Below are 13,397 nucleotides of genomic sequence, written 5' to 3' on the forward strand. Positions count from 1 at the left end.
AAACGAGAAGAAGGAAACTGCAGCTCGTTGTTTCGTGTCAAACTGCTGCGACAGTTTGGCGGTTACCTTCTACGGTTTTATCTCGCATCTGATTAGTCACGAAACAATAAAGATTCCAGAAATTTTCTCTGGTGTACACGGTTTTACGGGAAAGACTGTAAAAAAAAAATTGGAGTGACCCTTTCCGTCGAGTAATATGAATATACAAGCTTGACTTGCACAACCGACATGGTTTACAGTACAGCTGGCGAACGTCTTTGAGAATGTTGCATGCACAAAAAACTCGACGTAACGTCAAAACCTGTGTTTCACGTGCAGAAACATTCAGGCGGAGATGTCAAAACTTGACATATTCACGCCCTAAACGTTAATTGGTTCAATTAAAAAACGCTGTGGTTTCTCTAGACAAACTTGAATGTTTTAAACGTGGAACAGCGCGGAAAAAAGTTGGCCGTTCACGGTAGCTCGTTCACGGTAGTAAGCGAATACACACAGCAACCCACTGAATGTTAAGAAAGGTTTCCTTGTAGAGCTGTGAAATAGACAAATGTAGTCTCCAGATCTGTCACAGAGTTTGAGACCTTCCAGCTTTCATATACCTTACATAATTTAAACAAGTTTAGTCAAAGGATAGTAGAGTTATCTAAACAATTGTTGTGTTCTGTAAACTAAAAGTTGCGCTCAGTGAGGAATATTTTGCTTCATTTGTTTCGCTTTCGGCAGCGTATCGGTTGAATTTTCAAGGTCTCTGGATTGGTTTTAGCGGGCTGGTGATGAAATTCGATCAAAGGTCGACACTATCGCCAGACCGGTAGATCAGTTACCCCGCCTCTCAAAACCTCGCGCACGCATCGATCCACTCTCTTCTATATTTAGCAGACCGCAACATCAGAATTTCTTTAACGAAAACCGATTAAACAGGATTCAAATCCCATTTCAGACGGTTTCTCGAAACTGTACATACAGTCTGTGTTTATTTCAATCTGAGAAATTCACGGAAATTCGCTCAAAATAACTGTCTAAATAACTATCCATTTGAACAGCTTTTCCGCCCGATTTAAGGGTAGAGTACTGGTTAACAGTTTTGTCAACCTGTACACGTTTATCACATAAGTTCATTTAAGATTAAGAAATGTTCTTGAATTTGCTAAAATGAGATGTTTTGACTAGGTTTAACCTATTTCGTTTAACCCTAAGAGTTTTCTCAGCAGCAAATGTAATTCTTATTTTATTTCTGCCGGGCTCACGTCCGCCAAAAGATTTCATTCTTCAAATTCGGCTGCGAAAGGATGGAAAGTTCCTCTGGAATTCCGCAATTAAAGCATGTGATTATTAGAACAAGCCATAGCCCATTTCTCAGACCATCTTCGCCGGGTGGCCTTAAGACTACAAAACCGGCACTTTGGTGTCATTTGGTTTCATCATACCCAAGGGCACTGTCGTCAGTTGCAATTATAGATAGGTAATTTTCCTTTTTATTTCAGATATTTAGATTGGGCCTGGTTAGAAATATCACCCACCAATGCAACCGTTCAAAGAGCGACAGATAAAACCGTTCCATTTTAGAAACTGCCCTAAGTCGTTCAAGAGCTCGAATGGCTTAAAGTATCATTTGGATAGAGTGCGTTCTAACGAAGCCAACAGGATGGAGATGGGGAACACAGGTGAAATGGAGGGTAAGTTAAGAATAATTTTCACGCAGTTTCCCTTTCATATAGATAAGCGTTTGCATAGTTACAGCAACTTCCGATGTGTTTTGAATAAAACTAGTGTACCAGACAAATTGTTGCTTTGTTAAAGAAGAAAAGAAATAGCTGTTTAATGGAATTGCCAGACGTTACCGTTATGTAATGAAGAATACAAAAGCAAAAACCGACACAACGTAAAATGATTTTTTGAGGGTGTACTATATTTCGGCTGGCCAAACCAATGTAATGTACGTTAAAATTCAATACCAATCAGCGTCTTTAATCTAAATAAGCATTTTTTTTTGTTTGTTTGTTTGTTTCTTTTTCATGTATGAAATGTTTCAGATTCTGTCTTTTGTTTTTTCTTTGGTTTTCCTTCTCCCGTACTGGCAACGTTTTTCACGGCGTTAATGTATTGTCGGAGAAACAGGCCGATTTGTTGCACCTTGCCAGACAGTCAATAATAGCTTTGTAATAGACTCGTTTTGATGTGTTAAGGCCGATGCGCTCGTAGCCTTACAAGAACACGTATCAAATTCCATTTACATGTGGAAAAACATTCGTGATTCGTATTTTGACTCGCCCTAGGAAACGCCAAATTACCTAACGACTTGTGTAAAAGACACAGACTAACAGACTAGTTATAGAGCGCTTACGAGTGGTATACCGTGGAATATGCCACTTGTCACTTGTATTTTTCTCGTTGGACCTCTAGGCGAGTCTGTACACCGAGAAAATACAAGTCACAAGTGGGAATTTCCATGGTATACCACGAGAGAGTGCTGCATAACTATTTTATACCATGCTATAGGAAATACAGTGGCCAGCATAATCAATATGCACAACACAAGATCGGATGTGATACCGTCGAATATACAACGGCTTTCCTGTATTCTGATTGGTTGTATTTTCTATCGCATGGCATAAATGCTAATCATGCAATGCTTTCGAGTGGTATACGATGGAATATCCCACGGGTCACTTGCATGTTTTTGGTGTGCACATGGGAAGATACACGTGAAAATTGGGATATTGCATGCTTTACCAAGAGCAAGCGTTGTGTAACTATTTTAAACAATGTCATAGAAAATTCAGAGGCCAACGAAAGCAATGCAGTGAACGATAAAGATTGGTTGTACACTTCACACTTGATGTTTTTATGAGAAGTGCTAAACGTTATTCGTCTCTGATTTCACTATTTTCTTTTAGTTGAAAAAAAAGTTACATGTAGCTCTGAGCTTATTAATTTGATATTAGATATCGTTGATCAAATCTTGGAAAGAAAAAAAAAATGAATTAAGCCGGATAGAGCTTTTAACAAACTTATCATTTAAACTGAAGGAATTTAAGCTCTGTGCCCGCCATGTTGATTTATTTTGTCTCCTGCTGATTATACCACAACAAATGTTAATTGGCGATCTTGAAATGTCAAATAACCCATTAGCTTTTTGTTGAACAACTGATAATTGGACAAAACATTTTACAAATAATATAATCAATATTGATTCCAGAAGTGATGAGATTTTTCAATAGCTAAGTGTACATTGAATTGGACGTTCGCAAGAAACTCGACTCAAATTAGTTGGGGGTCGTTTGTAAGTCTAGAAGTCGCTAAGTTACAGGTAATTGCAAATTTTAAAGTGATTTATCCCCTAGCCAAGCGCTTTACTCACTGATAAAACTTTGTGTATACAATGAATTAATCTGGCTGGTGTCTTGCATGATTTCAGATTGCTGCGTAGAAAAAAAAAAAAAAAGAGCCTTTTAAGGTCAATAAGTCTAGCAAAAGACTGATTGAATTCCATGGCACTCGGCTGTCACCAGCTTCACCGCTTAACGTCATTTGCAGTTCTGTCAGTTGGTTTTTTTTTACCACCGCAGTTATGAAACTGCCTTTCATAAAAAGCCTCTTCAACCACGAGACTCAAAGCTGACCGGCTATAAATACCATTTTCTATCTCTTTTAAATTAAATGACATGTCTCGGGTTGCATCCACAGTAATATTAACAGTCATGTGAACTTACCGTTTTAGCAATAACAAAGTTAATTGATCGTTGATTTGGAAACAATGATGAATCCTCATTAACGGGTGTAAATGTCCGCTCGAGGAAACAAATTAACAAAACTTGTTGGTTTTCATCTATGGCGTGCCATTGCACGAAGAATAAAATAAATTCATATTTTTAGAAGTTGACACATAAAACGGTATTGCAGTTATGTGATCGTTTATTTTTAAATTGCCGCTGGAGCTTTCATTCAATTCTGTGGGCTCGAGATTTGCTGGAAGCAATATCTGCCATCTTTTGTCTCCTGAATGCAATATTCTTGCGAAAAAAGAATTCGATTAAAAGTAGTGATGAGTGAAATTAGAAAATAATTTCACGCGCGTTTTGTGAAAATTCTAATAATTTCTCGAGCCTTATTAAAGCTAGGCTTTCTCTTGCGCTTCCAAAGTCAAGGACTTAGTTACACTTATTACATGGCTAACTCCGTGAGCGCGCTGGATGAACCAAATCCCGCGCTGTGATTGGCTACCCGAGCGGGCAAGATGACGTTATCTTGCGCAATCGGGACTACCCGCTGTGTCCCGCAAGAAAAATGTCCCCGAAAGCGACAAAACAGATCCTTTATTGACTTCGTCTCGGTCCATAAACTCGCAAAAAAAAAAAAAAAAAAAGAACAAAGCCAATGTTCAACCATCTTGACCTCACGTTTGATGAACATGGACTCGTGTACTGGGAACACTGAAAGGAAAGTGAATACAAGTAACATTAATTTTAGTGTCCTGGCATTTTGCGACTTTTTAGTGTCATTGTGGTGTCTTCATTAAGCCGAGTGTAGTCATTTTGAAATTCCCCTTTGAGTTCAAGAATTCTTCTACTAAACTCACGTTATGTAAACTCGACCCGGCAGGAATTTAAAAGAAAGTGAAAATTGATCACAAACTTGCCCCAACTTATTTACCGCCCCTTTTTTACTCCCCGCTGCGCAGAATAGAATCTGGAACACACGGAAGGTAAATTTACCTTGGCCAAAGCCAAACGATTTTTAATAGAGTTTTTTAAAACCTCCAGTGAGGCCCTCTCCTGGAAAAGGTTGCCCCAGAGATTACGAAATGCTGGCTCTACAAGACGATTTAAACGAAGCGGATCAAACAAATCTCTGATAAATAATGATTCCCACACGGCAATCATGTACAACATCAAGCCATTTTGTACCTTTTTTTTGGTGTGACAGATGAGCTTACCGTGATCATAATAAGTAAAGTTTATGTTATGTTATGGCTTGAATTTACTAAGCCAAGACGGCGTCTCGTTCACAATCTTGGGAAAGAACACTCTCGTCTTCACTGCTACTTATTTTAAAATGTCGTCGTCACGAGTCACCTAACACGTGACCAAAAGAAACGGAGGACGTCTTATGCGTCTGCGTTCTAAGAACGTCATTTGACGATCGATGATAGCAGCTACCCTCATTTGATTTTTCCTTTTATTTGATGCTTAGCTTATTGAAACCTTATTACCTAACTATACCGTTTATTTATTTAGTTTTTGTTTTCTTCGATACAGAAAACGCAGCAACAATGCTTACAAAACCTCGGAACGTTCCTCCGGCGCTAACTTCACGCCCCGAGGTAAACTTACTGACAGAGTTTGCAGTGATTGCCACTAGTCCTCAGAGTCCTTTGGTGCGGGAGGTCAGCGGTGAGAACGCAGATGCCAGGCGCTGTGAAGACGATAGTCCACCTCCTCAACTTGTTGACCCCAAGCAAATGGTATGTGATAGGGGAGTCCCAGTTCCCTTTTGTAATCACGAGCCCGGCGCAGCTGTGTGTGCAATGCGCATGATATTTTAGATTTTCTAAGATTTGTAATTTATGGCTTCGTTACCAAAGAGAAACTGAGCTGCTTTGAGAAATGTTATTTAATTACAAGCTTTAGAAACCAGTTTTCACGTTGTCGCATTCGAATGTAAAATAGCTATAACAACGTGTGACCAACTTGTCGGTCATGTTCGTGGTTTTTTTAATTGGTTTTTTAAATTGGCTTTTTTTAATTAGATTATGAGCTTGCAGGGCGTAGCCCGAGTCAGCTTACATGCGATAGAAACCTAGAGCGAATAATCTAATTAGATAGATAAACGAGTTGACTCGCAGAACTGATAATTTCATATTTAGATAGATAAATATCAATCTAAATCCTTTCACAGACACTTCGAAAACGCCAAGAAGCAGCCGCCAGTTTGTTAACAAGCGCTCACTGCTGCGCTACTCACTATCTACAACAGAATAGATAGTGAGTAGATTTATAGTAGTAGATTTATACTAATATGCTAATTGATGCATTTTTAAAAGTATCCATTTTCGTCTCAACGAAAACAAAGCAAAATATTTTCTACCACGCTAGCCTTTTTGTTTTGTTTTCACCTGTTCACCATGGTTGGTTTTCATTCAAAAACACATACTTTTTGACACGTCTTTGTCTATTATTCACACTAAAATGTCCGAAAACGCCGATGGAAACGATAATGTTTGACGCTTTTTTCGTCACCGTTTTCAAAAGCCTCCGTTTTCACCTATCCACACAAGAAACGGGGCGTTTTCAAAACTATGCTTTTTAAAAAGGTTCCACTTTTGAAACCGTTTTAGAAAGCCTCCGTTTTCATCAGATCTTTCAGGTTTTTTTATAGGAATATGTCTCTTAAAATAGACAGACATTTTAAGCTGAAAATCACTCACTTTGTTTTCTTTGGCGACAATCCTATTAGTTGAAATGTAGACGATGCAGTGTGCCTTTATTTAACTTACACATGATATCTCTTGACCCATCTAAGGCTTGGCTTTGATAAAGCGTAAGTACAAGGTCCATTTAACTATACCTACTCTGCAGACATCTTTTGAGGTTCGCGCGATAGTTACGCGTGACATGTTAATTACATGGCAAAGAACGTTTGCGTGAGAGGGTGTTATATCACCGTGAAGAAACAGACATCAAGTTCAAAAGGTTTTGTATCTTATGATTGCAGTGGCATTTCTTAACATTCAGGTATGCACGTGTTTTTCGCCTTCATTACTTATGAAGACCACGCTTAGGCAGGCGAGATCGGGGGTGGGGGGAGGAGAACTCCCAAATTTTCCACAGAAATGTTGAAAAGAACCCCTACGATTGACCAAAATCCTGTTTTGTTGGTGTGGCTTGAAAATATTTTCATCCCTAAGAGGTACCAGTTCTAAAACAAAACATTAGGCTGATTTAGCAAGAGAACGGGAACGTTACTTGACGACGGCGCGCGCAGTACCAAATATGGTCAAATTAGAACAGAATCCGGGTTATTCCGCGTGCCATGCAGTCGTCATCTGACGTTCCCATCCTGTTGCTAAATCAGCCTATTATCTCCTGTCGGGACGGAGACTGTAAACGCGTACCATTTTTAGTATTAGGCCTGTCCCTTTCATATGGGACAATTTTTCTATTTTTAGAACAAATTGCGCCATCGCCTGCGGCACACGCACGTACATGCTGCGACGATTTTTGTGGATGTAGCACGGGGGAAATGGCGTCCGAAATCCTGGATCCCGAAATTTTTGATGCTTTTGGTCCACAGCTCAATACTTTATGTCTGTTGGAATTTTGCCAGAGTATTTTCGTCGTAAGCTGCTCCAATTTGAGTGAAGCAAGACCGTGTGGAATTTAGGTATGTCCCGCTTTATACCACTGACCAAGTTGTGTTCCGCTGCTTCTTTTACAAGAACTCTACATTTCTCCACTCTTAATTTCACATATGTTGAAGATTAACAGCTTTTCCATAACACAGCGAAAAACTAGTTGGATATATTTGAATATAGCGGCGTTTTAGAACTTCAAAGGTTTCTCTACTCTTACCAGACGCTTGCAAGGATTTCGCCAGAGTCTATCGCGACCGAAAAGTAAAACAAAATTAAGTGCAAGTTTGAGTTTCGCCTGAATTGTAAGTAACGCTTCATGTTTCATCAAGGCCCAATAAGTTTACGTCTGTAGATACTACTCCAGTAAAATGCCCGTTATCGATGAATAAGAGGGCCCTTAGTACAGTCAGTGACAGTAAACATGACAACTTGGAGTTCCGCACTTTGGTGTGAAAACGTACATCGAACTTATACAATATCTGTATAGTTTTTAAATATGTTTAAGGTTGATGAATGTTTGAGGACATTAAAAGCGCTTAGCTGAAAATATTTAAATACAGCAGAAATAATCAGCAAAGTTACGATAACGCTTTCTTTAATCAACTTCAAAAAACGATTTCGATTTTAATTTGTTGGTCGAAATATCAAAACTCCTTGTCTATTTTATCTTCGCAGTGTAAAATTTCACGATGTTGAAGAAACACGCATGATGTTAGTAGCCTTTTGGCGTTGGTGAAAATTGTTGAGCATCTCAGCACAAAATATAACGAAAGAAATCTTTGTCAAGACTTGTTAGCAATTGAAAACACCGCCTCGGACTTGAAAGTGCACGCGCTGCATTATGAAAATGAGTTACTTGTACGCGTCAGACTTTTTCAAAAACTTTTGCAAACTCACTAAACAAGGAGAAACAATAAGAAACCATCGAGAAACTCACAAATTATCTCGATACCAGAGTCGAGAGTTTTATTGCTATATTCTTAAGTCAGAAGAAACCTAAAAACATACGCGAAAGCTTACAACTAAAGCGAGCAGATCTTATTATTCATTCACAGCGCGAAATTGAAGTCTTGTTTTCGACCCTGAAAAACCCACCCTTTCCGTTAGCTCAGGGGATAAAACTATATATAAGAGCCCTGGTTCTTATTCCCTGCCTTATTCTCTGCCACGCTAGCGCTGTGAAAAAATCCTCAAGAGAATCTCGCAACTCTCACCATTTGATCACGTAACGTGACAACATCCACCCGAGAACCCACGACATGTGCGTGAATTCGCGCGGACATATATCGTCCGGATGGCGCAATTTCTTCTAAAAATAGAAAAATTGTCCCATATCATAGGTGCGCGCGGATCCCAAGACTTACCGTCTCTGTCCGCGATTATGGCTCCTGCTGGACATTTCTCAAAGGTTTTGCAAATATTCCTAAAGCGTTCAGAAATATTTGGAGCTGATTTGAATAATCTTCGGTTGACGCTCGATAACATTCGGAAATCTTCGGCTGATTTTCGGTGATAGAATACATTTTGACATGCCACGTATCGGTGTTGCTTGATTAAAAACCAAATTGTCACTTCGTATACGGGCCTATCTCGGTGGTTGATAGGAAAATAACTGATCCCCGCAGCTAGAAGTTACGTAGCTATAGTTAACACTTAGGTCTTTCTTTGAACAGGATTTTCAAACGAGCAACTGGCAACGGGTTTTAGAAACCAGTTCAGAAGCTCCAACACAAACAACGCTATCACAAGACGTGCCAGTTGAGAAGTGGCGCTGTTTTATGGCGGGAACCAAAGTCAATTTCCCGGATAAAAATAACTGGACTTGGAGAACTGTTGGCGATTTAGACATGGAGAACATTTTAGCAGATCTGTTTCAAGATGGACTTCAAGTGGTTGATTATGAGAGAATTAACGCAAAACACAATGAAAACAGCGTACGTTGATTTTTAAAATACACAATTACGTGATTTAAGATTGTTTATTCTAGTGTATCTGGTTACCACGCTTTTCTTACAAGAGAAGCTAAGACCATGCTTAATATGAAAATCATCTACGTTGTTTTAAGCTGAAAGGCAAAACAAAAATATTACTTGTCATTACGTTTCGAACCCACGTACTTTGCCTAACGAAGCTTTACATCTGAGTGAATGAACTGTGATTTCCCTCTATTATTTCACTCATAGTTAACATTGGTGAGTTACTTCAAAGATGTAAAATATCAGGAATTTTCTCTGTTTCGGTGAGAGGTGGGGGAGGGTGGGTTTGGATGTGGATGACGTCTTGTTAGTTCAGATGAGCAAGGTACATATATCAAGGTACATAAATCAAGGTACATAAAGCAAGGTACATATATCAAGGTACATAAATCAAGGTACATAAAGCAAGGTACATAAATCAAGGTACATAAACCAAGATACATAAATCAAGGTACATAAAACAAGGTACATAAATCAAGTTACACAAATCAGTTTAAATTTAGAGCAAGTTCACAGTCTAAAACTACTTTACAGTTCCTTTTCGAAGACGTATTTGACGTTAGCGTCGCGTGTTTTTGTTTGTTTATTTATCTAGTTATTTATTTATTTTTTATTAGGAGGAATCCATCGTCTCCTTTAAATCGTGTAACGACCAAACGAGCCTGCAAGCGGAGATCACCGCGGACCATCCATTCTTTGTCAGGGGAATAGACATGCCTAGCTGGGCTTCGTTCAATCCTGCTGCGACTGAATTGCGTTATGGGATAAGCTGTCACTTACTACAAAGGGGTGACGTTTGTGTGTTGCCATGTGACTCAGATGTTCTTGGAATTTTTTACGGAACGCAACGTGTAGGCGACAAAAAATCGTAAGTCCACTCGGAATTTTGGCTCTAAACCTCTCTCTTAATCTTTGATCTTTCTCCCTTGTAGCACATTTTGTTTGTACATGCACCTTTTTTAATTTTATTGTATTTTCTAGGTCTGAATTCACTGCTATGGATTCAGCAGTGGCACTTACACTTAGCACCATGGCTAAGGTATGTTCTAACGAATTTCACAACTAGATAAGGGAATTTGGACGTGTGCAGCCCTTTATAAGCTGTCCGGTTTGGAGCCAGAGGAGAGCCAGTTTGAGGGAAAGCTCTAAAAAAGATTTAATTAGGGTTGAAATTACTTGTCATAGTTCCAAATGGGGATAAGCAACTCTAATTTCAATTGTTGCGTTACGTTACGTTACGTTACGCTACGTTACTCCGGGTTACTATTCAATGCCCTTGCACGTGGACTATACATCTTGCAGCACTGTCTTTCCTCACTGGTCTTCGGCAGTCTTTAAGGAAGCGTGAAATCACCTTATTTCATGGTTTTGCAGAAAAAATAATTCTGTGTTCAGCTAAAGAAGCCAAATTTTCTGAATTCAAAGTTATCGCGAGATGCTGCCACATTGAAACAAAAAATCATTCAAATAAAGAAAACGTAATCCTTCACAACAAGAAAGTTTCTTTCAAGCTTAGAAAACGTTTTATGTTAATGACAGGATAAAGAAGAACACAGCCACCGCCGAACCAAGCTTCTCTCAGAGTCTCATTGTCCTTCAAGCCCAGTGAAAAGAAACGACACACATCAGTTTACCAAGAGGCCAATGAACGCATTCATGTTGTTTGCTAAACGCTTTCGAGTGGAAATAGCCCAGACCCACCCTGGTAAAGATAACAGGTAAACCCATAGAGTGCGTGTCATATAGACATCTGGGCCTTAAGCCAATCCGAAGCTATAAAGCAGACTATACCTGTACTTGCTCTAGTCAAGAGAGAATCGAGGATGCTTTCTTTGTCTTATTTATCAATTCAATAAATTTACATTTTGTTAAAGAAAGTATAAGATAGACCTGTTTTTTGATTGAGAGAGAGGATGCTTGTGACAAAATTGCTATAGACTTAAAGAAGGTAAATCAACGTTCAACCTGACTGCATTTAGACGGGGGAACAAGTCTGTCAGGTGAATAACTGACTCAATCAAGACTTTCTTAACCCACATTAAGTTCAAGGTAGTCTCTTTTTATGAGCGTTGTGGCCGGCTCTTATCTCTAGTTTAGTGTGATGCGACTAGGAGTGTTTCTTCTCCCTCTTGTCTGAGATGCTAGTCCATCGCGGGGTTATCCCCCAGCGTTAAATTCTCTAGTACTCATTTATACACCCGGGCAGAGAGAGGCATTGTGAGGGTAGAGTTTCTTGCCCAAGCACACAACGCGATGGGCCCGGCCAGGGCTCGATCCCAGACCGTTCGATCGGGAGTCCAACGCGACTTTTAATAATTAATGTGTTGTTAAATTGTGGAAATTGGCCTGAAAGAAATTTAATGTTTGCTTTGTTCAGAGCAATCAGCGTGATTCTGGGAGACAAGTGGAAAGCCATGAAACAAGAAGACCGAAGAGAGTATGTTATTCAAGCCAAGCTCTTGGCGGATGAGCACAAGAGAGTCAATCCAGACTGTTGGAAGAGAAAGAGAAATTCTGAGGTCAGGTAGCAAATTCTCTTTACTTACCTCCATAATTTCCTTATAGGACTATTTGGGAGAATTTCATGGAGTAGTAACCCTTAAACATTAAAGTCAATATATGCTTCTCATTACAGGACTTTATACATTTCTTTAGTGTTACTTGGGAGAATTTGATCATTCATAAAAACATTTTCCATCTTTGATCTTTCAAAGCTAATTTTTTCTCTCTTGCCTGAGTATTCAATTTCATACATAGAGATATTTTTTTCTGAGGGAAACCTTTCAGCCAAATGAATATTAACTTAGTGGGGAAAAATTGATTTTAAAAAAAAGGTGGCGGGAAAATCGTCGCTGAAATAAACCAACAGAAAGTACGGCAAGGAACCCCGATAGAATTAATTGAGCTTAACTATGAAAGACTATGCAATATATCATTGCAAACAAAAAGCACTATAAAAGCAGTACTTAAAATTAAACTGCAAAGCCTACAAAGTTTATAACTTCTAATTTCTTTGACATTAATCATTTATTACTCTCAATCTTCGAGCCCAAAGTTCTTTCGAACAAATTCCGTAGTGTCTGATCGAATTTGCTTAGTTCCTAGGCCTCGACATTTCGCCTCGGCCAATGGCTTTCGGTTTTGTACGATAACCAAGTTCAATGATTGTTTTATCATTCGATCACAAGTTTGTTTTCATATTTAAATCACTCTCTGACAGCTTAGGGAACATCTGCCATTTTTCACCCGAGAGCGTGGTTAAAATTACGCACGAGCAGAATATTATTTGCAGTCAAACACCTTTAGAGGGTACTACGCATGAGCGGACCATTCTTTGTAGGCAGTTATTTGCAGGTCACGAGGTGGGCTCTCCGCCAATGGAAATGGAAGAAAAAATGCATCGAATGTTAATAATAATTGACACTTATAAATAGTCCTTTGTTTCTTATTCTTCTTTAGGGTTCATCAAAGATAAGCTACAGACGGCCATAGGAGAGTACGACAATGGTTTATCCCGGCATAGCTTAATATATTTCCCGTCTAGATTTTTTATAGTATATAACTATAGTTTTTTGCCATACACGCAGTATTTTTTCATTGTTGAAAACACGAAGCAAGTCATACTGTGTATGACGTATTTAAAAAAAGCATTCTACCTTGTAAATGGTTTAAACATAGTTTTGAAATGCGCAATTTGGGTAATGATTTTGTAGAGTATGGGAGGACCCTTTTTAGTGCAGAGTGCACTATTGGGATGGTTATGGGGGTTGCCTGCCGCTAAGGAACTAAGTCGCTATGGCGCTTAGGTGTAAACTTTAATGTTTGTTTAATTAATTAATTTCAATTAATTAATTAGTCTAGAGACAAGGAAGTAGTGGGAGTAGGGTGGGAAAGGTACATGTGTACTCTACGTAAAACACATTCCATCGCCGTCGCTTAACTTTGAACATCGCAAAGCTATATATTTGTTTCAGGTAACCCCTTGCTCTCCTTGTGGTACCATTCTCCTTAGAACAAAACTAATTTGCCCTAAACGCATGCGTAGATTAGTTAGGGTTCGTGGCTTC

At 39.0% G+C, this 13,397-nt stretch overlaps 1 protein-coding gene across 1 annotated transcript; it reads left to right on the plus strand.

Annotated features, from left to right (window-relative positions):
* The first annotated feature begins 1,144 nt into the window (after positions 1-1,144).
* Positions 1,145-13,048, plus strand: LOC145460197 (HMG box-containing protein 1-like). The gene is made up of 8 exons (XM_081444940.1): positions 1,145-1,676; positions 5,259-5,464; positions 9,028-9,288; positions 9,948-10,198; positions 10,312-10,369; positions 10,870-11,048; positions 11,708-11,849; positions 12,790-13,048. The coding sequence occupies exons 1-8, from the start codon at positions 1,523-1,525 to the stop codon at positions 12,820-12,822; spliced, it is 1,284 nt and encodes a 427-aa protein (XP_081301066.1). The 5' UTR covers positions 1,145-1,522; the 3' UTR covers positions 12,823-13,048.
* Positions 13,049-13,397: the final 349 nt, after the last annotated feature.

The sequence above is a fragment of the Orbicella franksi genome, chromosome 11 (assembly GCF_964199315.1).
Source record: "Orbicella franksi chromosome 11, jaOrbFran1.1, whole genome shotgun sequence".
NCBI lineage: Eukaryota > Metazoa > Cnidaria > Anthozoa > Scleractinia > Merulinidae > Orbicella > Orbicella franksi.